At 46.0% G+C, this 25,363-nt stretch overlaps 1 protein-coding gene across 2 annotated transcripts in view; it reads right to left on the reverse strand.

Moving 5' to 3' along the window:
• The window catches only part of LOC137616533 (all-trans-retinol 13,14-reductase-like), a 135,836-nt gene that overhangs the window by 84,899 nt on the left and 25,574 nt on the right, over positions 1-25,363 (reverse strand). For both annotated transcript variants that reach the window (XM_068346375.1, XM_068346376.1), the window contains exons 2-6: positions 19,456-19,643; positions 18,668-18,798; positions 17,585-17,729; positions 4,672-4,804; positions 3,456-3,618 (exon numbers count right to left, since the gene is read on the reverse strand). In XM_068346375.1, the coding sequence (XP_068202476.1) occupies positions 3,456-3,618; positions 4,672-4,804; positions 17,585-17,729; positions 18,668-18,798; positions 19,456-19,633 (750 nt within the window). In that variant the 5' untranslated portion in view covers positions 19,634-19,643. The remainder of the gene's footprint in view (positions 1-3,455; positions 3,619-4,671; positions 4,805-17,584; positions 17,730-18,667; positions 18,799-19,455; positions 19,644-25,363) is intronic.

The following is a 25,363-nucleotide window of genomic DNA, read 5'->3' on the forward strand; positions in this document are numbered from 1 at the left end:
ACCACCTACAAATAAAAGTTGCAGATCATCCCACAACCTAAATCACCTACTACCTAAAAACCCAACCAAATCCCTACAGGCTGCAAGTGTGCAAGAGCCAGTGCCTTGCCGTAAGGGCCAGACAATATCCAAAAAAAAAATTAAATAAAAAAATGCTGTGAAAAGACTGAAACACAGCACCTTAAACTGGTATTGCTTCTGGTTTAGCATGAATCTTAGATACTTACTGAAATACAGATGTATTGGGATCTGGAAGTATGCGTCCTTGGGATCCAGCGTGTTCATGAAGCCCTGCAGTCTTACTACTTGTCTGAGCATGTCAGCTGTCTCCACCTTGAACGTGATCTGTTCGACAAACCTGTTCAAGGCTGAGAGATCGATGACTGGTCTACAGCGCCCAGATGCCTTTCTCACAAGAAAGAGTCAACTGTAGAAACCTGGGGATCCATCAAGGACCTCCTTGAGATCAGCCATCTCCATCATGGTCTGGACTTCTGCCCGAGGGCCAACTCTTTTGCAGATCCCTTTGCATAAGAGTTCGCTGGGAGTGGATCTCAAGTCAGTGGAATGAGAAATAGTGCGAATGGGACACGATACCTGTACGAATCACTTCAACCATCGAGGGTTCAGTCCTGTGGTGAAGTCACTTTGGCCAGCGGCTTTGCAGGCATCCCCACACAGGTAGACATATGGGAGGATTGCCCGTCCTAGAGGGATCGGCTTCTACCAGATGCTTTCTTTCCCTTCTCTCCACGTAAGGACTTTTTACCTCGAAAGGACTTCATAGACACATTTGGACCCTGATGTTTAGGGTTCCTAGCCCTATTTGTTGGTGGTCCAAAAGCTGGCTGCTTCCTTTGTGGCTGAGATTGGTAAGGCATATTCTGGATGAGTCATGGTTTGACTTCCTCCATTTCTCAGCCACCCAACATCCTCTGGTTTGAACAAGGAACTAACCCCTAAAGGAGAGTTTCTCATCCTGGATACCTCAGCCTGAGGGAGTTGCCAATGCAACTTCCCTATGACAGAGTCCCTTCTTTTGAGGATGATATTAGCCCAAAGGTTAACCACCTGGTGAGAGAGGAACTCTATTGCCCTGGTACCAGACAAGATGAAAGTCTCCATCGACTTCTTGTAGACTGCCGAGACCAGTCTTGAGACCTGAACACCTGTTCCAATGATCCCAACCAGAAATTGAGCCACGAAGTTGCCTCAATGACATATTTCGCGACCTTTTCTTGGTTAAGGATCTCAGAGGCCGAAAACGAGACAGAGTCCCGTTAGCTTCTCGAAGGACATATCTCCAGAGAGTGCCTCTATTGAATGGTCTAGAGGCAAGGCTGGGAGCGGTTCGTTGAGGATTTCGAAATACCTCCTCTGCTGCACGTAAGGCGACAGGAGGAGTTTAGCGGAGACTTTGAAATGCAGAGGAGGAGGAGGAACCTGTGGCCTGAGCCACTGCCTTCTCCCTTGCACTCCTCAACCCCTTTAACCAGGGCAGAGCTGCATAAGCATAATCAAGGCAAGTCGAAAGCGGGAGAGAGAGGCGGTATGACTTTCCTCTACCGAGCCAGAAAGAGAAGTGGTTGCTCAGCCAAGGTGTTTGAGTGAGCGGGGTAGCCGGCTAGCCCCACTCCCCACCCTCTAACTAGCGATTGGGGTGGTTATCCTTAACTAAAATTATCACGGTTTGTCTTTCAGCTTCGCCGAAAGTATATCCCTTTAAATAGCATAAGGTTTCTATTTGTGTCGGAACAATGTCATTTTCCAACAAAAGCTTCACTTCCATAATAAGAAAAATAATCAATTTCAAAAACTCTCTTTTCTAAACCATAAATTCTCAACAACACTGTCAATTCAATCATAAGTTTTTTCTTAGTCTATATAAGCTATTTCCAAAAATAGGAGGTACAGTAACTTCAGGGAAAATATTACATCAATGATGATCACCCTGTGTAGAAAACTTTCTTGCCATCTTTCATATATCTACAAAGATGATTCATACTAAACACAAACTGCACCACTCACCTTTATATTGTATGCAGTCTTGCACTTTCTTGACACTAACACGTTTTTATCAAAACACCTCCAAGCCATCTATTCAACAAATTCTGACTTTTTCTACTTTTTCTTTGCAAAACTATAAAATCATACACATTTTTCCATCTACCAATCATCTACTTTGATCCCTCTTTTTACTTACACTAGCATTTTCACAATTTAAAGGTGTTTATATTTCTCACCATTTCAACCCCTCTTAAAAGGTTTAAAGGTTGCTCATGAATGGCATTGGCTAGGGACAGGACAATGTCCTAAAAACTGCCCATATATATATATGATCAACACCCAAGCACCATCTTCATCAAGCTAGGATCAGGCAATGGCCACTAATGACTCAACAGGTAGACTGACATGCTCCCCCAAGCTCATTATCCCTAGCTCACAAGGATGGTGAGGATTCACACACTACTAAAACTATCGAACTTGATCGAGTCTCAAACACCCGCCCAACAGAAAGTCTGGCATTACTAAACTTTTCTCTCATTTACATTGCACACCAAAACTCCACTACCACAGAGTTGGCTCAACAATCTATTCATACGTCACACCTTTGACTTCCATAGACAACTCACTTCTCTTCAAAATCTTTTCCAGAAATCTTGATCTTCCTAGCTTCATGTTTTTAATTTACATTTCCTTGCAACTAATCCATTTCTTTCATATTTATTTGCTTCTATTTATAGTAGCTACACAAATAAGCCCTTAAATTCTTCCACAATCAAAAGTTGCATCAATATTTCTATCTCTTTGGATTACCATAGTTTAGCTATTCCTTTTTTTTAACTTTCTCCTCTTACAATATTTTGAACTCTCACCAGTCTTTGCAGCTTCTATTTGCTACTCCAATTAGCACTGTATTACTATTACACATCAGTTAGACACAATTCCAAATCTTTTCTTATCCTACAAATTTTCTCCTATATCCCATATACTTTCTCTTATGTCAGTACTCATAAAAATATACCATTGAACTGATATGGACCTTAGATCCAGTTCCTACATATTCTAACAAAAGCTTTACCTTGTCATAAAAGCTTCAGTAAATTTCCTAAATAAAGTACAGTATCACCAAAAATATATTCAGGTTTCATGCATACAATATGCTGTACAACATTTTTCTCATATTCTCAAACTTTCTCCAATAGACTAGGCTCCTTACATCTACTGTATATGCCTTCTAACTTTGGAGAGGGTGACAATTAATTTTCCTTCCTACTTTATCGTAAGGATTATGATATGACATTGTTATTCCAGTATCAGCATCCTGGTAACAAGGTCAAGTGCTACTTGATAGTTCCTGCGTTGATAATAATTACTCAAAATTATTTGTATACATCACAGCACAATAGAAGTGAAAAAAATATAAGATTATCTTAAATCATTACTGTACTTACGGCTAATACATCGCTCACTAACACTGAATTCCATTTGTAGTAATTTGTGATCAAATTAATGAGTCCAGTTACTTCTAAGATTTTTGCACACCAAAGAGGAATGAATTTCACCAATATTGCAGTACGGCTTCCCTTTCGTACATCCTTCATGATGTTGAAGAATCTTAAGGAGAAATAAAATTCAGAAAACCAATGAGCGTAAATGAAATTTCTTTTCTGTAATAAAAGTTACACTAATGATAAAAAGATTTCTAATAATCAAAATTAAAATTAAAGAACTTGAAGTACAATTTAGTTCCAAAAGAAAACTACTATATGTTATTACTGGAGTTCTTTCAATACAACATTATTGCTTCTTGAGTGAAAGATCATGAGGCCACTGTGAGGACAAAACTGAAGATTAACCTTCAAAAGAGAAACATTGATAAGGATACAGCATTACTGTATATATAAATGGTATAGAGTAACTATGAAAAACATTTCTTATTTGGTAACCAAGGCATCCTGTTTTAAATAAATCTAAGTTACAAATGGCATCAATGAAATTTTGAATGCAGCAGTTTCCTCTTAAAAAGTTTGGTGTAAAATGAGTCTTCTCCAATCTCCTCTGTATTGTGAAATGTTCATCCAAAATGCCACCTGGTACGGGTCATCATTTACACATTTTCCCACCATTTTCTTTTCCTAAATACTTTCATATCTTTTACAGTGCTTCGAATAACTGCTACTATTTGCTTGTTAAACAATCAAACCATCTCAATCTGATACAGTATTTCATCAACTTACTTTTTTTGTAATTTGATCTTCCAAATGCACCCTAATCACAGACTCATCACCATGCAATTATGACTTCCAAATATTTTTCTTTTTTCTTTAGGTGATTTTGTCTTAGCTGTGTAAGTTAGTACAAACCTAGCACAAGTGTCACAGATTTAATTTTTGATCAGTAATGGGATACTCCCTTCACATGGTCAAGTCTAGCAATCTCTTCCCATTCATTTCACAACTCCTCATCATATCATTACCAGCATTACACTCCAGTATGCATGAAAAATGACCTAGATTTTTCAATGGATTATTTAGAGTGAGTAACTCATTGACTTAAAAGTTGATTCTAAATTCTCAATTCCAGGAAGAATTTTCTAGATAAAATTATAAACTCATATCTTTGGGTGGATACAGATTCTAAATATGTAAATCATGCAGTATGACTTACTTGTCAATATTAGCTGCTTCTTCTGGGAAATGCTTTTTGAGACTTTCTGCCCATTTTCCTTTTCCTGAGTAGACAGGATATCTACGAAGGTCTTTGTCCTTTTCAGCAAAAATTACTTCATCAAAATCTTCCGCTGAAAAACATATAAATTGGCTATTTTTCTCTTCTTAATATGACAAATTTGGAAATAATTTAGTATTTTTCCTAACGATACCAACCTTTCGCTATTTATGTGGGTATTACTTTCGGTGAAGCTGAGAGGACGAGCATTAGAAAATTAGCGGAGGTTAACGACCCATCCCGCTAGTTAGCGCGCACGAGGGGGTGGGGGGAGTAACTACTGTACTTTTCTCGCTCACACACCGGTGATTATACCTCACTTTGCTTGATGGTAAGACTTCAAGGGGGCTAGGTTGGCGGGCAAGTTTGAATAAATAGCTAAAGGTTTGTATCGTTAGGAAAAATACAAATTACTTCCAAATTTGTCATTTATTCCATAACTAAAATACAAACCTACGCTATTTATATGGGTATGACTCACCCCTTAGAAGGGTGTACGTCCCTGCCATTCTGGCTTTATGGCTTTGCCAAGCTGATTCCTCTTTTATGTGTGTGAGGCACAATCAAAATGTCCAGGGAATCTAAGGCCTGAATCCAGGTGGACTTCAGCCACCACTGGAGAGATCGAATCTTGAGGCATCCATTGGTGACTAGACGAACGAGAGATGATAGGGCCCAAGGAGACATAACCATCTCTGGGCTGGGAGCTCTTCCCGTGTGAGAAAAGGCCTAACGACCTTCCTCAGCCTCACTACCCTGTCGTCTGATGGAAAGGCTATGTGAAGGTTGGTATCTATTATCATTCCTAGATATACCATTCGTTGAGAGGGAAGCAGGTGTGACTTTTTGAGGTTTACCATGATCCCCAGATCTTGGCAAAGCTTCATAAGTTTGTCTCAGTGCTGAAGAAGGGTTGCCATCGAGTCTGCTATAATCAGTTAGTCGTCCAGATAACGGAAGAGATAAATGCTGAGCCTGTGAGCCCAAGATGACACTAGAGCGAACACTCTCTTGAAGACCTGAGGTGCTGTGGAAAGACTGAAGCACAGCACCTTGAACTGGTATTTCTTGTCGTCTTGAGTGAATCCGAGGTACTTCCTTGAAGACGGATGGATTGGGATCTGGAAGTACGCATTCTTTCGTTCCAGTTTGCAAATGAAGTCCTGTGGTCTTACCGCTTGTCTAACCGTGTCTGCGGTCTCCATTCTGAAGGAAGTCTGTATGACAAACTTGATCAGAGCCCAGAGGTCGATGACTGGTCTCCAGCCACCAGACGCCTTTTTCACAAGAAAGAGTTGACTAAAAAAGCCTGGGAGTTGTTAAGGACCTCTTGGAGAGCACCCTTCTCCAACATGGTTTGGACATCGGCCTGTAGGGCCTGCCACTTTGCAGATCCCATCGCAAAGGAGCTTATGGATACTGGACTCTTGATCAGTGGAGGGAGAGATGGCCTGAACGGGACGCGATACCCTGTCCGGATCACAGAGACTATCCAGGTTTCGGCCCCGTGCTGCATCCACCTCGTCCTACGATGCTGAACTCATCCTCCTATTGGTGGACAAGCGGGGAGATCGTCTATCCTACCATGGACTTGGTGCCTTTTCAGACATCTTCTTTTCCTTGGTCGTTGTCCTATTTGAAGCAGGTTTCGGCTGGCTGGTCTGAGAGAGAGCTGGAGGTTTATGGGTCCTAGATGTTAGGGCCCTATGGAGGAGAGAGTCCTGGTGTGACTTCCTCAATCTCTCTGCTGCCTGCTACACGTCTCCCGGCTTGAACAAAGAGGATCCCTCCACGATGGAAACGCTCGACTACTGAGTCCCTGCGCCGCAGGATGATGTTAGCCCACAAGTTTACAACTTGATGGGTAAGGAACTCGATAGTCCGAGTGCTGACGAGCAAGAAGGTCTCCATCGCCTTCCTGGTGCCTTCCTTCGAAAAATCTTCAGTCAGCACCAGGTTCCCCAGTGACCCTAACCAAAGGTCAAGCCATGAAGTAGCCTGCATGGCATACTTCGGGACTTTCTCCTGATTTAGGATCTCTGTAGTCGAGAACGAGTCTTGAAGCCCGGAAAGTCTCTCCAGTGAAATTCCCTTCGTTAATTCCTCTAAGGAACGGTCTGGTGTAGAAGAACCTCGTAATACCTCATCTGCTGGACATCCAGAAGTGGGAGGAGTTTCGAGGCCAAGCATGAACGAAGTGTCTCAAAGAAGTCAGTCAGCTGGGCGGAAACCTTCTGTCTTTCACTCTTCCCTTTAAGGGATTCTCAGTGCCAAAGACATGGTGTCTTTGCCCTCTTGCGGAGACAATGCTGGATCTACCAATCCATTGAGAGACCTGATGCAGGCCAGAACCTGCCAGAATGCATGTACTGACTCTCTCTGCTCCACTTGGACTAATGGGAAGGTTGTGATCCATCCACGAGACTGAATCCAGGAGTGGGTCGTGGTCGTTGTGATGCCTGGATGTCCTGAACCCCTCTGCAGGTCCGAAACCGTCTTTGAATCTTTCGGTTCCCTCCTAGAAGAGAATAAGGTCTCCAGAACAGAAGGCTTCACAGGAAGGACATTCTGCTGGCTGTACGACGGTGGAAGGCTGGATTCCTCCTCGGGTTCCGATGCTGTTGCTCAAAATTGTGCTGGGCCTCCTGACTAAGGGAGGATCAAAGAGAATCCAACTGGGACTCTACCCGAACAGGGATCTCTGATGGAGGTGATGGGCGAGACCTAGCAGGGCGAGGAGGAGATAAATCAGCAGGTCTAGAATCCTTCTTGGAAGGTCTGGTAGGGGTCATTTTGACCCCGGTCGAAGGTATTTTGTCCTGGACTCTTCTCTTCCTTTACAGGGGAGACGAAACTGTGGAGGTTTGCCTTGGTAGGACAGGAAGATGGTCATCGCAGGAAATGCTGGAAGTTTCCGAGGGGCGAGATGAAGGTATTCCCGAAGGGAAAGCGTGGGTGACTGCCCTAACCAAGGCGCTACCCCATGGTTGTTGTACGATGAAAGCACTGTCTGTGAGATCCCCTGAAAAGAAAGAGGAAGAACGCTGCAACGGAGTTTTGATTACCGAAGCTGATGAAACGGGTAGCTTTGACCTGACCTCCTTCCATTCTGTGGGCTCCTTACAAGGGGCAGGGAGCTTGGGAATCTTGAACTCATGCTGCTTGCACTTTCCCTAGTGAGCGTGATATTCTGCGCTTACGAGGAGGGGAATGGGGCGAAGGCAAATGATGGAGAGAAGTTTTAACCTTACTAGAAAGAGCCAAAGTCTGAGGAGACGAAAGTCTGACTGTCTGTCTACTTCTCACCTTAAGCTATTCCTCTGAACGCTGATGAACAGGGAATGGATGTCGTCACCGTTGTTCTGATGTCACATGCTCGCATGAAGAGGGCTGACGTTCGGCTGGTCTCTTTGGAGAAAGAGATGAAGGATGGTGAGCCGGAGGCCGATGGGTTAGCGATCGGTGATGAATTGGTGAACGGTGAGTTGGCGAGCGGTGAGCTGGCGAATGGCGCCTGGTCGGATATTGACGAGATGGTGAAAAGTGCCTGGAAGATCGGTGGCGAGTCGAAACCTTACTCTCCTCAAAGATTTCCGGGGAACTGGTGAAGGCTGATGCACCGGAACGTCAGCTACCAGGGCCCGACAAGCAGGGGACCAATGAGATGTCAATAAGTGAATCAGCGATTGGCGAGCAGGTGATCGGCAAGTAGGTGATCTGCAAGCAGGAGAGCAGTGAGCAGGCGATCAGCGAGAAGGTGAAGGCTGAGCAGGCGTTCAGCGAGCAGGTGATCAGCGATCAGGTGAACTGCCAGCAGGCAAACGATGAGCAGGCGATCGGTCGGCAGGTGAGCAATAAGCTGGCGAATGGCGAGCAGGAGAACGGCGTCTAAGAGATCGATGAGACAGCGAACAGCAGGCCGGCAATCGGCGAGCAGTCGACTGACGATCGACAGCAGGGCGGTCACAATCAGGAGAGGATCGCGAACTAAACCTCGTCCGCGAGTCACAAATTGGGATTCGTTGACGAACAGGAGAATCGGCCGAAGGACGAGAAACAGAAGAATCAGGAGGATCCTCTGAAGAGGAAGCCGACTAACCAAACAGTCGATGTTTCACCGAAGGTGAAGGAGCATGACTCAGGCGAAGAGGTGGGAGAGTTCGGCAAGAGCGGTGATCCCGACGAGGAGCCTCCACAGGGTCAGGCAGGGAAGCAAGCAGGTCAACAGAAGGAAGGCCTCAAAGAGGAGTCTCTGTGAATGGTCTCCCTCGTGAATGAGGGAGGTGATCATACTCTGCATGACTCTGGAGACATGCCTCGGGAAGGGGAAGCGCAGTCCTCGGCGGCAGCTGACGGAGCAGTGGAAGAAGCAAGAACGGAGTCCGCAGACAGGGCAATGGACGAAGCCTCGGAAATGACCATCTTAACCAGAGACAACGGATCTACCTCAAACTCGGAAGAACACTGCAGTCCCGCACTTCGCTGAAGAAGGCCAAGCAACACCTCCTTAGAAGGCAGACCGAACAAACCCAGCGATGACCACACCTGAGATAAGGGAGAAAGAGGCAAGGTCTCTACAGGGGGGTAGAGGTGGGGCCGCCTTGCTAGAGGAGGCGACACCGTCTCTCGAGGACCAGGTTGACCAGGTGTTAAAGGGCCTATGCTACTACTCGAACGATCCCCGGAGGGAACCATTCGAGGAGAAGCTTCTGAGGAAAGTCGGGGAGCAGAAGAAGAAGCTTTGGGTTTCTTCTGCTTCGAAGAAACCTTAGAAGGAGAAGAATCCCTTTTAGACTTCTTCTCCCGCCGTCGCCCAAACTTTTCCCTCGCAGACCCCTCCCGACATTCACTACACTTACTATCCACTGTACAAAGCTGTCCCCGGCAAGCCAGACACAGATGGTGAGGATTGGTATCTTCGGATGACATGAAGGTACCACAGGAGCAGCCCTCGGGACCAGGGCAGGCATGACCAGCAGGTAAAGGCACTCACACACACAAACACACTCTGAAAGAGAAAGCACTAAAGATTAATGGCAGTCCAAAAAGATCAGATGGAGAGCGGTAGCAACCGTTCATCATCCGACCCAAAAGCAAAGGGAGGTATAATCACTGGTGTATGAGCGAGAGGGGTAGTTACTAACCTGCCTACCCCTCACCCACTAACTAGTGGGATGGATGGTTAACCCTCACTAATTTTCTAATAGCTCGTCCTTTCAGCTTCGCCTAGAGAAATACCCATATAAATTGCATAGGTTTGTATTCCAGTTACGGAACAACTGGCAGTTGAATTAGTGGAACTTCATTACTTCAAACTTTTTGGAGTAAATGTTTTTATGTTGAACAGGTTGTCACAAGTCTTTCTACATAATTTTTACAATTTTTAAAGGATGGAAACAATAAAACTGATTTCCATAGCATAAACGATATTTTCACTAATTTTATAAACATAAATCTTAAATAAAAGTTAGCAAAAGCCGGTTCAATCAATGAAATTGGTAACAATATACAGCATGTAATTCCTAAGTTGGACTAGTGCCTTGACCAAGTTTACAAAAAAAAAATTCAAAATATAATCTTCATAATACATTTAATCATAACAGTCCTGTATTCCTTTTGTTTGGAGTAACAAAACAGTTTTCTAGCAATTCTGTTCCAGTGTCATGTATGTGAATTATGGAAAATCCAAAAGTTCCAACTGGTGAAACTACTTCCTTAAAGAGTAGACTCACAGGAAAATCACTCCACAATCTGATTGTTGTATCATGTTTGCTTCTTTGTAATTTCTTAAATGTTCTTTAACATTTTTGTATTTCATTTTACATATAATAGACATTTATGACTATTGGAACCATTGGGTTCATATCACAGTTTTTTATATTGGTTTACAACTTGGATAACAACAACTTCTACGACTATTGGAACCATTGGGTTCATATCACAGTTTTCTATCTTGGTTTACAGCTCGGATAACAACAACAAAAATAATGATAATACAGTAACTATAATAATAATAATAATAATAATAATAATAATAATAATAATAATAATAATAAAATATGATATTTTAATTATAAAATAAATTTTTGAATATACTTACCCGGTGAATATATAATAGCTGCAACTCTGTTGCTCGACAGACACATATATAAAAAACTCGCGAGCGATCCCTATGCAGGTTGCGGGTGTGCCCACCAGCGCCAACTGTCGGCCAGATACCACTCTCGGATGTAAACAAAACCTTCAATTTCTTCTCATCCCACTGCGTCTCTATTGGGGAGGAAGGGAGGGTCGTTTAATTTATATATTCACCGGGTAAGTATATTCAAAAATTTATTTTATAATTAAAATATCATTTTTAAATATTTAACTTAGCCGGTGAATATATAATAGCTGATTCACACCCAAGGAGGTGGGTAGAGACCAGAGTTAAATATGTTTACATCGTATAAGCTAAGAGTTTTTTTATTTCATTTTGACAGTTATCAATATAACAAAACCAAAATAAATAGGTACCTGGTAAGGAAGTCGACTTAGACGATTACTCTGCCTTGTAAGTACGTCTTCCTTACGGAGCCCAGCGATCCTCTTAGGATGCTGACAGACTCCCAGGAGCTGAAGTATCAAGGGCTGCAACCCATACAACAGGACCTCATCAAACCCCTAATCTGGGCGCTCTCAAGAAATGACTTTGACCACCCGCCAAATCAACCAGGATGCGAAAGGCTTCTTAGCCATCCGGACAACCCATAAAAACAACATTAAAAAAAATTTCAAGAGACAGATTAAAAGGATATGGAATTAGGGAATTGTAGTGGTTGAGCCCTCACCCACTACTGCACTCGCTGCTACGAATGGTCCCAGTGTGTAGCAGTTCTCGTAAAGAGTCTGGACATCTTTCAAGTAAAATGACGCGAACACTGACTTGCTTCTCCAATAGGTTGCGTCCATGATACTTTGCAGAGATCTATTTTGCTTAAAGGCCACGGAAGTTGCTACAGCTCTAACCTCGTGCGTCTTAACCTTAAGCAAAGATCGGTCTTCCTCACTCAAGTGTGAATGAGCTTCTCGTATTAACAATCTGATAAAATATGACAAAGCATTCTTTGACATAGGCAAGGATGGTTTCTTAACCGAACACCATAACGCTTCAGATTGGCCTCGTAAAGGTTTAGTACGAGTCAAGTAGAACTTAAGAGCTCTAACAGGGCATAAAACTCTTTCTAGTTCATTGCCTACGATCTCCGATAAGCTAGGAATATCGAAAGATTTAGGCCAAGGACGAGAAGGTAGCTCATTCTTGGCTAGGAAACCAAGCTGCAGAGAACAAGTAGCTTTTTCTGACGAAAACCCGATGTTCTTGCTGAAGGCATGAAGCTCACTGACTCTTTTAGCCGAGGCCAAGCATACCAGGAAAAGAGTCTTAAGAGTGAGATCTTTCAGGGAGGCTGAATGTAAAGGCTCAAACCTGTCTGACATGAGGAATCTTAGGACCACGTCTAAATTCCACCCAGGTGTAGCAAAACGACGTTCCTTAGAGGTCTCAAAAGACTTAAGGAGGTCTTGCAGATCTTTATTGTTGGAAAGATCTAAGCCTCTATGCCGGAAGACCGAGGCCAACATGCTTCTGTAGCCCTTGATCGTAGGAGCTGAAAGGGAGCGAACTTTTCTCAGGTATAAGAGAAAATCAGCTATTTGGGCTACAGAGGTACTGGACGAGGATACGGAAACTGACTTGCACCAGTCTCGGAAGACTTCCCACTTCGATTGGTAAACTCTAATGGTAGACGCTCTCCTTGCTCTAGCAATCGCACTGGCTGCCTCCTTCGAAAAGCCTCTAGCTCTCGAGAGTCTTTCGATAGTCTGAAGGCAGTCAGACGAAGAGCGTGGAGTCTTTGGTGTACCTTCTTTACGTGTGGCTGACGTAGAAGGTCTACTCTTAGAGGAAGACTTCTGGGAACGTCTACCAGCCATCGAAGTACCTCGGTGAACCATTCTCTCGCGGGCCAGAGGGGAGCAACTAACGTCAACCTTGTCCCTTCATGAGAGGCGAATTTCTGCAGTACCTTGTTGACAATCTTGAATGGTGGGAATGCGTAAAGATCTAGGTGTGACCAATCTAGGAGGAAGGCATCTATATGTATTGCTGCTGGATCTGGGACTGGAGAGCAATAGATTGGAAGCCTCTTGGTCAGCGAGGTTGCAAAGAGATCTATGGTGGGTTGACCCCAAGCCGCCCAAAGTCTCTTGCACACATCCTTGTGGAGGGTCCATTCGGTTGGAATTACTTGACCTTTCCGACTGAGACAATCCGCTAGGACGTTCAAGTCGCCCTGGATGAACCTCGTTACTAGGGAGATGCCTCGATCTTTTGACCAGATGAGCAGGTCCCTTGCGATCTCGTACAGAGTCAATGAGTGGGTACCTCCCTGTTTGGAAATGTACGCCAAGGCCGTGGTGTTGTCCGAGTTGACCTCCACCACCTTGCCTCGAAGGAGATTCTCGAAGCTTATCAAGGCCAGATGAACCGCCAAAAGCTCCTTGCTGTTGATATGCATGCTCCTCTGACTCGAGTTCCACAGACCTGAGCATTCCCGACCGTCCAGCGTCGCGCCCCAGCCCAAGTCCGATGCGTCCGAGAAGAGAACGTGGTTGGGTTTCTGAACTGCCAGGGGAAGACCCTCTCGTAGGCTGATATTGTCCTTCCACCAAGTCAGACAAGTCTTTATCTTTTCGGAAATCGGGATCGAGACCGCCTCTAGCGTCTTGTCTTTTTGCCAGTGAAAAGCCAGATGGAATTGTAGAGGTCGGAGGTGTAGCCTTCCTAGCGAGACAAATTGCTCCAGGGATGACAGCGTTCCTACCAGACTCATCCAAAGCCTGACTGAGCAGCGTTCTTTCTTCAACATCTTCTGGATGACGAGCAGGGCTTGATCTATTCTGGGGGCCGACGGAAAAGCCCGAAAAACTTGACTGTGAATCTCCATCCCTAAATACAGAATAGTTTGGGATGGGACCAGCTGTGACTTTTCCAAGTTGACTAGGAGTCCCAATTCCTTGGTCAGATCTAGAGTCCAATTGAGATCCTTCAGACAGCGATGACTGGAAGAGGCTCTGAGAAGCCAGTCGTCCAAATAAAGGGAGGCTCGGATGTCCGATAAATGGAGGAATTTTGCCACATTCCTCATAAGCCTCGTAAACACGAGAGGAGCTGTGCTTAGGCCAAAGCACAGGGCCCGAAACTGGTACACCACATCGTCGAAGACGAATCTCAGAAAAGGTTGGGAGTCTGAGTGAATGGGGATGTGGAAGTAAGCGTCCCTTAGGTCTAGAGAGACCATCCAGTCTCCCTTTCTGACCGCTGCCAGGACTGACTTTGTGGTCTCCATGGTAAACTTCGTCTTTGTGACAAAGACATTCAGAGCACTGACGTCTAGCACCGGTCTCCAACCTCCTGTCTTCTTTGATACTAGGAAGAGACGGTTGTAAAACCCCGGTGATTGAAGGTCCGAGACTTTGACCACCGCTCCCTTCTCTAGCAAAAGAGACACTTCCAGTTTCAGGGCTTGTCTCTTTTCTTCCTCTCGGTACCTGGGAGAGAGATCGATGGGGGACGTCGCTAGGGGAGGTCTGCATACAAAAGGGGTTTTGTACCCCTCTCTGAGCAACCTCACAGATTGTTGATCTGCGCCTCTCTTCTCCCAGGCTTGCCAGAAGTTCTTGAGTCTGGCACCTACTGCTGTCTGAAGTTGCGGGCAGTCAGACTCTGCCCTTAGAGGACTTGGATCCTTTCCTCTTTCCTCTCTTCCCTTCGGCACGAGCACCTCCCCTGCTGGAGGCTCTGCCACGAAAGGGCGGGATAAACCTGGACGCTGGAGTGTCTATCCTAGGTCTAGCAGACAAGGCAGGCAAAGGGGGAGCTTTGCGAGCCGAGGAAGCAACTAAATCGTGGGTGTCCTTCTGCACTAAAGACAAGGCAATTTCCTTAACCAAGACTTCAGGAAACAAGCACTTAGACAAGGGCGCAAAGAGTAGCTCAGATCTTTGGCATGGCGTCACTCCTGCTGACAGAAAAGAGCACAGAGACTCTCGTTTCTTAAGGACTCCGGACGTGAATGAAGCGGCAAGCTCGTTGGACCCATCGCGGACGGCCTTGTCCATGCAGGACATAATGAGTAAGGAAACATCCCTATCGGCAGATGAGATTTTCCTACTCAGGGCTCCCAAACACCAGTCCAGGAAGTTAAAGACTTCAAACGCCCTAAATATGCCTTTAAGAAGGTGGTCCAGGTCCGAGGGTGACCAACTAATCTTCGAGCGTCTCATGGCAAGGCGGCGGGGAGAGTCTACAAGACTTGAGAAGTCGCCCTGGGCAGAGGCAGGAACTCCCAAGCCGAGAACTTCTCCCGTGGCATACCAGACGCTCGATCTAGACGAGAGTTTAGATGGGGGGAAGGCAAATGCCGTCTTCCCTAAACTCCTCTTGGTCTCTAACCAATCGCCTAACAGCCGTAAAGCTCTCTTGGATGAGCGAGAGAGAACGAGTTTCGTAAAGGCAGGCATGGTAGCAGGAACGCCTAAGACAAACTCGGACGGCGGCGAACGAGGAGCCACAGAAATAAAGTGATCAGGGAACAACTCTTTAAAAACAACCATGACTTTTCTAAAGTCCAAGGATGGTTGAACTGCTTTAGGCTCATCTAATTCTGAAGGCTGATCCTCAGGCTGTGGTTCAGCAACGTCCTCATCTGACAGTTCCTCATCCGATAACTGATGAGAAAACGGCAAAGGTGTAGGCAACGTTTGACTCGCAGAGTCCGGTCGCACTGGTGCATACGTGACGGAGCCGGACGCAGCGTCCTGGAACTGCTGAACAGTCTGGGAACTGTCAACAACAACAGGTGCGCGAGGACGCACAGCGTCCACCCGAGACTGTTTAGACCGTCTGGGTTGTGCAGTCAACACCATACCGGGTTGCGGAGGTTGACGCACCGCGTCAAAACAAGTCAACTCTGATGGTTGGTGAACGTCCTGAACGTCACCAATCGCATCAGTGCGTTGCCTAACGTCAACGTGCGGCTGGAAATCCACACTGGGTCGCATCGGTGGAGGTACCACCCCAACTGGTTGACGCGAGAAAGCTACATCCACGTCAACAGGACGCACAACAGAACGCTTGGATGGCTGATGGCCAGTAGGTTCAACGGAAACCTTCTCAGCGTTGTAGTCCTCCATCAAGGACGCAAGCTTAGACTGCATGTCTGGCAGTAACACCCATTTAGGGTCTACAGAAGCAGGTGCGGTAACAGACGGGGTTAGCGAATGAGACGGCACAACTTTGCCTCTCTTAGGCGGCGAGCAGTCATCAGATGACGGCAACGGGTCCGAACTGTCCCAGTGGCTACATCCGGGACGTTGGACTTGTCCTGAAGGGACCGACTTACGTTTTAAAGGTCTAGAGACCTTGGTCCAAGGTTTCTTACGTGAAACACCTTCGGACGACGAGGTAAAAATGGGCTCTCTCGTCTTATGGTAGGGGCGATCCTGACGAGATATGCCTGATACCAAAGAGGGAACGTCTGTTCGCTGATCAAGGCCTCTCGAACCCATAAGTCGTACGACATTGCTTCTCTCCTGGGCTTGGGAGCTTGCAAGAGGTCCCGGACTAGGTGGACGTCAGGCACGAACAGACGAACCCTCGGTCGCAACACTGTTCACAACACTTTGCGTAACACTAGGCACTTTGACACTTTCCGCCGTGGCACTTTGGCACTTGAGTTCCTTCACGTCCGCCATGAGTTGATTCCGGTCACTTGCTAAAGCCTCAACTCTCTCCCCCAAGGCATGAATAGCACGCATCATGTCTTGCATAGACGGTTCCTGAGTGCTAGGAGGGGGGTTAGGAACAACCACTACAGGGGAAGGATTAGGTTCAGGGGCATGTGGAGAGGAAAAATCTACAGACCTAGATGAACTTCTCCTTACCCTATCTCTCTCTAGTCTGCGTGTATATTTATCAAATTCGATCCAATCGAATTCCGAAAGGCCCACGCATTCCTCACACCGATCTCCCAATTGACAGGTTTTACCCCGACAATTGGAACAAACAGTGTGAGGGTCGAGAGAAGCCTTTGGAAGACGCCTATTACAGTCCCTAGCATTACACTTTCGAAACTTGGGAACTTGAGAAGGGTCAGCCATTTTGAATTAGTCAAGGGAAAATTCCAAAAAACGATCTAAGTCATCAACAATTAATCTGATTCAAAAAAGAGTTCAAGGATTTATTTGAAGAAAAACACCTGTACTGCGAAAGCTCAAACCAAATTAAAGTACTTCACCAAATATGATGGGAAAAACTCCAGGTTCTACAGCGAGTAAAAGTACGTCTTGTCGACACGTCGACAGAGAAGAAATTGAAGGTTTTGTTTACATCCGAGAGTGGTATCTGGCCGACAGTTGGCGCTGGTGGGCACACCCGCAACCTGCATAGCGATCGCTCGCGAGTTTTTTATGTATGTGTCTGTCGAGCAACAGAGTTGCAGCTATTATATATTCACCGGCTAAGTTAAATATTTAAAAAATAATAATAATAATAATAATAATAATAATAATAATAATAATAATAACAATAATACTACAGTATTACCACAAGGCTGCCAAATAGTTGCCTCCTAAGCACTATTCAAAGTCAATGTTAAAACTGGCTTTACTTAATTAGTTACCTAGTATGACAATGAGCATCTCTCACATCAGAAAAGGTCATGGGACCAAGTAAATACAAGAATAAAAAATCTTCAAGTGTAGAGTGAAAGGATCTTTAATCTATAACCATTAAATTCTCAAAAAGACTTACCCAGAGGTGCCCATTCCAGCTGTCTATTAGTGATGTGGTCCAAAAATGTCTTAGTTACCGATTGGTAATTCAATTCACCTATGTAATGAATACCAACATCGAACTCATAACCTTTATCGATAAAAGTATGACAGCATCCTCCTGCCTGAAAAGAAATAAAGCATAGTTTGGAGATCTCTAAAGCACAACGAACATCGCCAGCTTATTAGATTCACCCATGATATAAATACTGTTCGTAAAATAAAACAAAAAATATTCTATAAAGGATGAAACTCTGGGCAAAACTATTTCTATTTATAATGAGAGGAAAAATCAACATCGATGATAAAAATACAGCAACTTTTTGATAAAACAGAGTACAAGCAGAACCATACATAATATTCAAAAGAGAAAAAATTGGGTATCATCATCATCATATTCATCTCCTTTGCCTATTGACACAAAGGGCCTCAGTTAGATTTCACCAGTCGTCTCTATCTTGAGCTTTTAAATCAATACTTCTCTATTCATCATCTACTTCACGCTTCATAGAGCTCAGCCATGTAGGCCTGGGTCTTCCAACTCTTCTAGTGGCTTGTGGAGACCTGTTGCAAGTTTGGTGAACTAATCTCTTATGGAGTCCAAAGAGCATGCCCAAACCATCTCCATCTACCCCTCAACATGATCTCATCCACATACGGCATTCTAGTAATCTCTCTTAAAGTTTCATTTCTAGTCCTGGGTATACATAAGAAAATTCCAGCAAAAATAGAAAGGATTTGCAATATACTGTACAGTATACTGTAATGAAAATAATCCAAAATACACAAAACTACAAGTAAATTACACATAAATTAGTAAACTACTTATGATTTAAACTTGTAACTATAGTTTTATATGAAATAAGTCAAAAGCAAAAATTTGTTTTTTAATATTACATCACCTCTTATAATGCATATTTACCATAATGGGAATACTGTATATAAGTACTGTACATTCAATTACTACTCCATTGTGTTATCAACAAATAATGTAAGATTATCGTGCAGAAATCTCCAAACTATCTGGGAAATCAATTTCGGTTTTGAAAATCTTATACCTCACCTGATCATGCTGTTCCAGTACCAACACTTTCTTCCCAGCTTTGGATAACAAAGCAGCCGTTGAGAGACCTCCAATCCCACTGCCTATCACTATTGCATCTACCACATCTGGGACTTTATCTTTGCTGAACCCTGAAATTTGAAAGACACTACTGTAATGATATTACAAGTTAAAATATTTATAGGTAAGTCAGTCAAGAAATAAGTTTTGCAGGTAAGAGTATTTTACCAAGTTATACAGATTTTGAAAGTTGAAATTTAAATAAACTGACATCGAAATAAAGTTACAATGATAACTACAATTGTCTCTATATATCTGCAGTCTAATGAAAGATGAAAATGGCTCCAACAAGAATTATATCTGAATACAGTATAACAAGATAAAAATGCTGGAAATATGAGACTGTACTCCTACTAAACATCAGGAATGCACTAAAGGAATAAAATACATCAAACTGTACTCTATATACAGTATATTTAATCAATAGCCTATTCACATTGCATCAACTGCATCTAAAAGAAACAAAAGAGGATTACTTTTGGCACTGCCTACTTTAAGATTTAATTTCATTGTTCGTCATGCATTTCTTTCACCTAGAATTTAAATCACAAGGTCAATACAGAATAGTAATTCTTTAGAGCTACTTTTTTTATCCTTTTGTAAAATAAAATTACTCTAATAGGTTGCCAATAAATAGGATGAGTCACCAATGTACTACAATAATACAACAACAGTTTCCAATGGACCTTTACATAATAAGCAAAAATATAAGAAACTAATCAACACACCTTGCTTAAGAACTTGATCTCTCTGCTTCTGATCCATGACTTTAGGCCTTATTTCTGCAGTACATTGTTTTTCAAATGGATTAGCTGAAGAAGGTTTGGAGAAAATGAAGTGGAGAATTTTAACCACTATGACAGCTGCGGCTCCAGCCACCATCAGTGGTAGTAATCCCATCGCCATAACTCAATCTCTGAAAAAAACAAGTAAGGTGATGGCAGTTAAGAAAAATCAGTGCATTGCAGTGCTCAAATTATTCTAGAAACGTAATGTAATATACTGACAATTATTAAAATTTTCAAACAGACATAAACATACAGTACAGTACAGTATATATTGTGCCATTTATAGAATTGTATACAAAAGATAGGTCATTCTTGTCACATTGGATACATAAAACCCGACTTCTTTCTAATAATCCATATGCATCACCATCTATTCAACTCTTTTAAAATCCGTGGGCAAGACTAATTACTGTACTTGAGTCTTCCAACAAGACTTTGAAAATAAAAAATGGAATGCATATCTTAGTGATATTCTATACAAATGAGAACAAAATAAAAGACTGCTAACTTTTTTATAAATAGCCATCATGAAAATACCATCAAATCAGAGGCAATACCCTGAAGCAAGTTTATTCAAGAGATAAATATCTAAATTCACTTTTGGCTAAAACAGTCAACCATAAGTCTATCAGAACTACAAAAAAGGTTCCAGCAAATAAAAAGTAAAAACATGTAGAGTGGACACAACTAAGTAGAAAAGTAACAAAAAGGTAATATATGAGGTAACTGGAAGGGGGTATATTGTATATAGAAATGGCAAAATATGACAAATTCGTAGATAATTTGTATTTTTCCCAACTATACAAACCTTAGCTATTTACATGGGGTAATTACTTCGGCGTAGCTGAATGACGAGCCATAAGAATTTTAACGAGGGTTTACTACCCCTCCGCTAGTTAGCGGGGGGTAGGGAGGGGTAGCTTGCTACCCCTCCCCCTCACACACACCGGTGAAAGGCTCACTTTACTTAGAGGTAGGACTTATCTTGGGGAACAGGGCTGGCGGCCAAATCTGTGTAAATAGCTAAGGTTTGTATAGTTAGGAAAAATACAAATTATCTACGAATTTGTCATTTGTTCCGTAACTGAAATACAAACCACGCTATTTACATGGGGTGACTTAACCCTTAGGAAGGGTGGTAAGTCCCGGCCATACTGGCTTTGGCTTGCCCGGGGATTCCATATTCAAGCGATCACTTACTCGGACAATAGGGAATCCCTGCTCCTCGCTAGCGGTTGTGAAACTGCCGCGGCCTACGTAAGGTGTGTGCGAAGGTGAAAAGTGACTCGTCCTAAGCAGTTGACCTGGAGTTTCTCAGAAGGAAATCTAGGCTAGGACTCTCCCAATACCACCTCGTCAGGGTATGGGGAAATGACAGTATTACACCTAATACTAGGAACACAAGGAAGCATGGTCTACCTGCAGTGGTTTGAGGTCAGCTGTGCAGAGAACCCAGGATGCTGCTTTCTCCAAGGGAGGAGAGGATGAAGAAAAGAATAAGGGCCAGACAGATCTTTTCATTCATGCAGACTAACACCAGGTAACAATGCCCTCAACCTTCTGCTGTTGTAAAGCCACCGCAGGGCCGATAGAAACGTATCGAGCCTCCTGTGGGTCATGTCTTGCAGGTAAGGGGCTAAGAAGATGGTCTGACGCTTCAACACCCCAGCTTGCAGGACCTGCGTCACTGAATAATTTTTCTTGAAGGCCAGGGACGTAGCTACGCCCTTGACATGATGTGCTCTAGGGCGATGCAACGGAGAAGGGTCAGGATTCAAGGCCGGGTGTAACACCCTGCGAATCTGGGCTGGGATGGTATTCCTTGAGACCCTTCTCTTCGTTTTCCCAGGGTCCACGAACGAGGCTTGAGCCTGGAGACGAACTGCAGCTGTTCTCTTAAGACGCCACCTCAGACTCCCTACCGGCAAGGTAGGAGATGGTCTGGGTCATCTGCTACAGGGCGGAGACTCGAAACCTGGAAAGAGTCGAACCGCGGGTCCGGCACTCCCGGGTTCTGAGTCTTGGCAACAAAACTCGGGGATGAACCTGAACGTTGCCTCCCCATATCCCCCTGAATGGGCGAAGTCGTATGAGAGACCATGTGACTCGCTTGGCCGAGGATAAGGCTAGCAGGAACACTGTCTACCCAGTAAGGTGGTGATCTGGGGCCTTACGTAGTGGTTCGTTGGGAGGTCTCTTTAGAGACTTGAGGACTCGAACCACGTTCCAAGGAGGCGGTCTCACCTTCGACTGAGGGCAGGAGAGGACATGGCTTCGTATGAGGAGGAAGAGTTCCAGCGAGGGAGAAATGTCTATCCCTTGAGCCTAAAGGCAAGACCTAAGGCTGAGGGATAGCCTTTCACAGCCGAAACTGAAAGGCATATTTCATCCCGCAAACCCACGAGGAGCTCCGCTATTGCTGGAAGCAGCATCGTGTGGAGGGATACCCTCTCCACGACACCGACCACAGTAACTCACCCCTTCGCCTGGGAGACTACTGCGGAAGACTTGCGCAGATGTCCAGACCTCCTTTTCGCAACTTGTTGCGAAAAACTTCTCTTTTTGAGGAGATGCTGGATAGTCTCCCGGCGGGAAGTCAGAGCGAAGCTACAGCTTTGCGGAGGATGATGGCATGTGGCTGTGTGAGTAACCTGTGACGTGGGGGGAGTTCCCTCGGAGACTCCGTAAGGAGCTACCAAGGGGCTGGTGAGCCATCTGCGAGAGACCCTAGCAGAGCTATGGAGGTCATTGAGAGACTGACCGATACTCTGGTCTTGTAGAGTACTCTCCTCATCAGCCAGAACGGGGAAGGCGAACACATCGATGTTGTCCCACCGTTGCTGGAAGGCATCTTACCAGAGGGCCTTGGGGTCCAGGACCGGGGGCAGTACAGCAAGAGCTTGTAGTTCAGCGCTGTAGCGAACCGGTCCACAGAGGGGAGCCCCACTGAGTCAGGCCATTGTAGGCTACTTGAGGATTCAAGGACCCCTCGGAATGTGGTGTCTGTGTCGCACTGCTCAGACTGTTGGCGAGCCCATTCCTTTGCCTGGGATCAAGCGAGCTGCCGAGGAGATCGAGGGGAGCTCACGCCATCTCGGTATCTCTACCGCAGGATGGGATGGCTGTACTGAAAAGTACCTGCCTATCTGAGCATGTAAGCCATCACTGTGGTGTTGTTGATCCTCACAACCACAGAGTAGTCCGCCAGGCTTGGTGGAGCTACTGAAGTGCCAGAAACACGGTTTCCATCTCTAGTAGGTCTAGAGAAGGTACTTCCTGGTTCTGATCACCGGCCTGAGGTCCCGTGGTTCAGAACATGGCCCCCCCCCCCTTTCTCTGACGCATCCGAAAACAGCATCAAGTTTGGGGGGAGGACCAAAAGGTCCACTCCCTATTGTAGATTCTCGTCTGCTTCCCCCCCTGGGGGTTCGTCTGTTCCGGTTGTCCCATAGAGATCCAGGCGTCCGGGAAGTCGTGTCCCAGACTCCACCACGCCCTGAGTCGCCACTGGAGAGAACTCATCCTGAGGCGACTGTTGGAAACCAGACGGGCCAGGGAGGAGAGACGTAACCACATTGGGTTGGAGGTTCTTTACGTGTGGGGAAAGGTCTCGCGACCTTCCTCCGCCTTGCTATCCTGTTGTCTGGAGGGAAGGCTTCGGGAGATTGGTGTCTAAGACCATGCCTAGGTATACCAGACTCTGAGAGGGCTGCGGGGAGGACTCCTCGAGGACCACCATGATCCTTAGAACTTGGCAGAGTCTGAGGAACTTGTCCCGATGGCGGAGAAGGGACGCCTTCGAGTCTGCTAGGATCGGCCAGTCACCCAGGAAACGGAGGGGACGGACGCCGATCCTGAGAGCCCATGAAAAGATCAGAGTGGAAGCTTCGGTGAACACTTGAGGTGCTGCGGAGAGACCAAAGCACAGCACCTTGAACTGGTATATCCGCCTTCCAGGCAAACTCCAAAGTACTTCCTTGAAGATGGGTGGACCGGGATCGGAAGTACGCGTCCTACCGGACCAGTGTACACATGAAGTCTTGTGGTCTCACCGCAAGACTGACCGCGTCTGCCGTCGCTGTGCTGAACGGAGACTGTTTGACAACCCCGTTCAGAGTCGAGAAGTCGATGACCGGTATCCAGCATCCAGACGCCTTCTCCCAGGGAGGAGACGATTAAGGAAGCCTCGGAACCCGTTGGCCACCTCTTGGAGGGAGCACATCTTCAACATGGACTGGACTTCTGCCAGGAGGGCCCGTCCCCTCACCGATCCCTACCCAGGGAGGAGGGAGGGGCTCGATACCGACCGGGACTATTGAAGGAGGCAAGCTCAGAGAGCTGGCCCTCGCCCTTGTCTCTGGCGCTCTTCATTCCCTGAGACCAGGGCAAGCTGCACCGGCCCAAGGGAGTCCTTGGGGCGTAGATTCAGTCCCGGACCGTATCCTTCCTTTTACGAAGAGGAATCTCTGGATCTGGGGTCCCCTTGAGGTTTCCCCTGAGGGTCAGGACCTGCCAGAACGCGAGTTCCGACCCCTGGAGCATCTCCTCCTGATGGACTGGCAGTGAGGTCTCCCGTCCCCAGAGGCTCTTCCTGGGGAGACTTGTAGACATGCTCCAAGGGTCCATCTGGTTCCTGTCGGGTCCTTGCGGAAGACTGGGCCTTCGGTTCCCTCCTAGGAGGGAAACAGGACTACAGCAATGAACGATGTAAGGCTTTCGCCCCCTCCGCACGAGAAGATTTCTCAGGAAGAGGCGGGGATTCCCCCTATGGTGTGATGGGGGAGAGGACCGGATCTTCCGACCCTCCTGGGGATGGGTAATGCTCATCCGCAGGGAGGGGGAGAAGAAGTCTGAGGAGGGCTCATCGCCTGCGTAAGGACCTGCGAAGGGACAGGATAGTACTTGGAGGAGATACCATGCCAGGGATTCCTCTCACCCTCTTCAGGGGGAGAGGAAGTTGCTACTGATTAGTGACACAAGTCAGAAGGCACAGGCTCATCGCCTGCGTAAGCGCTCTGACGACGGCGTCCCACCAGGGATGCCGACCGACCGTCGCGCTGACAGGGAGTCCCTCTGGAGGGAAGAGGATCGTTCGATCCCTTGGAGGAGTTGACACATGAGGTTCGCCCGTAGAGAATCTGCAATGAAGGGAGAAGAGACCTTTGACCTGTCCGGAAACCTTCCCCCCTCCGGAGAGGGCGCTGCTCTACGCTGTGGGGGAGGGAAACGCGAAGGTGGCCTGACCGCCAGAATCCCTAATGTAATTAGGGCGCGATCGTGTCGGAGAACGGTGCACCGATCACGCTGGTGATCGCGTGAAAAGCACAGATCTGGGTAGCGCGTGAATGAAACGTGCGTAGCAGGATGACCGTGCACTCGTACCCACGTGAGCGTGGGCGTATCGGCGATCGCGCGGAGGGAACCATCGGTACCCGCATGGACGATCTCCGCGCTTCTGCGCGTATGAGGATCGTCGGCGCTTGCGCGTGAAAGATCGTGGGCGATTGCGTGGGAAACCATCCCATGCGCGGATGATCTCGGCGGCAGAAGATCGACGGTGCTTGCGCGCCGTCGGCGATTGCATGTGGGAAACCATCCCACACGCGGGAGAAATAACGCGGACGATCTTCGGCGCATACGCGTGTACGAAGATCGTTCGCGCTAGCACGAGAGAAGATCGTCGGCGGGAAACCATTGGTGCCCGCGCGCGTACGATCTCCAGCTATGTGAGACGGTTGTCGGCGATTCGCGCGAGCACAGAAGATCTTCGGCGCTCACGCGTGTGCGAAGATCGTCAGCGCTCGCGCGCGAGAGAGGATAGTCGGCGATCGCGCGGGGGAAAACATCG

The sequence above is a fragment of the Palaemon carinicauda genome, chromosome 22, assembly GCF_036898095.1.
Source record: "Palaemon carinicauda isolate YSFRI2023 chromosome 22, ASM3689809v2, whole genome shotgun sequence".
NCBI lineage: Eukaryota > Metazoa > Arthropoda > Malacostraca > Decapoda > Palaemonidae > Palaemon > Palaemon carinicauda.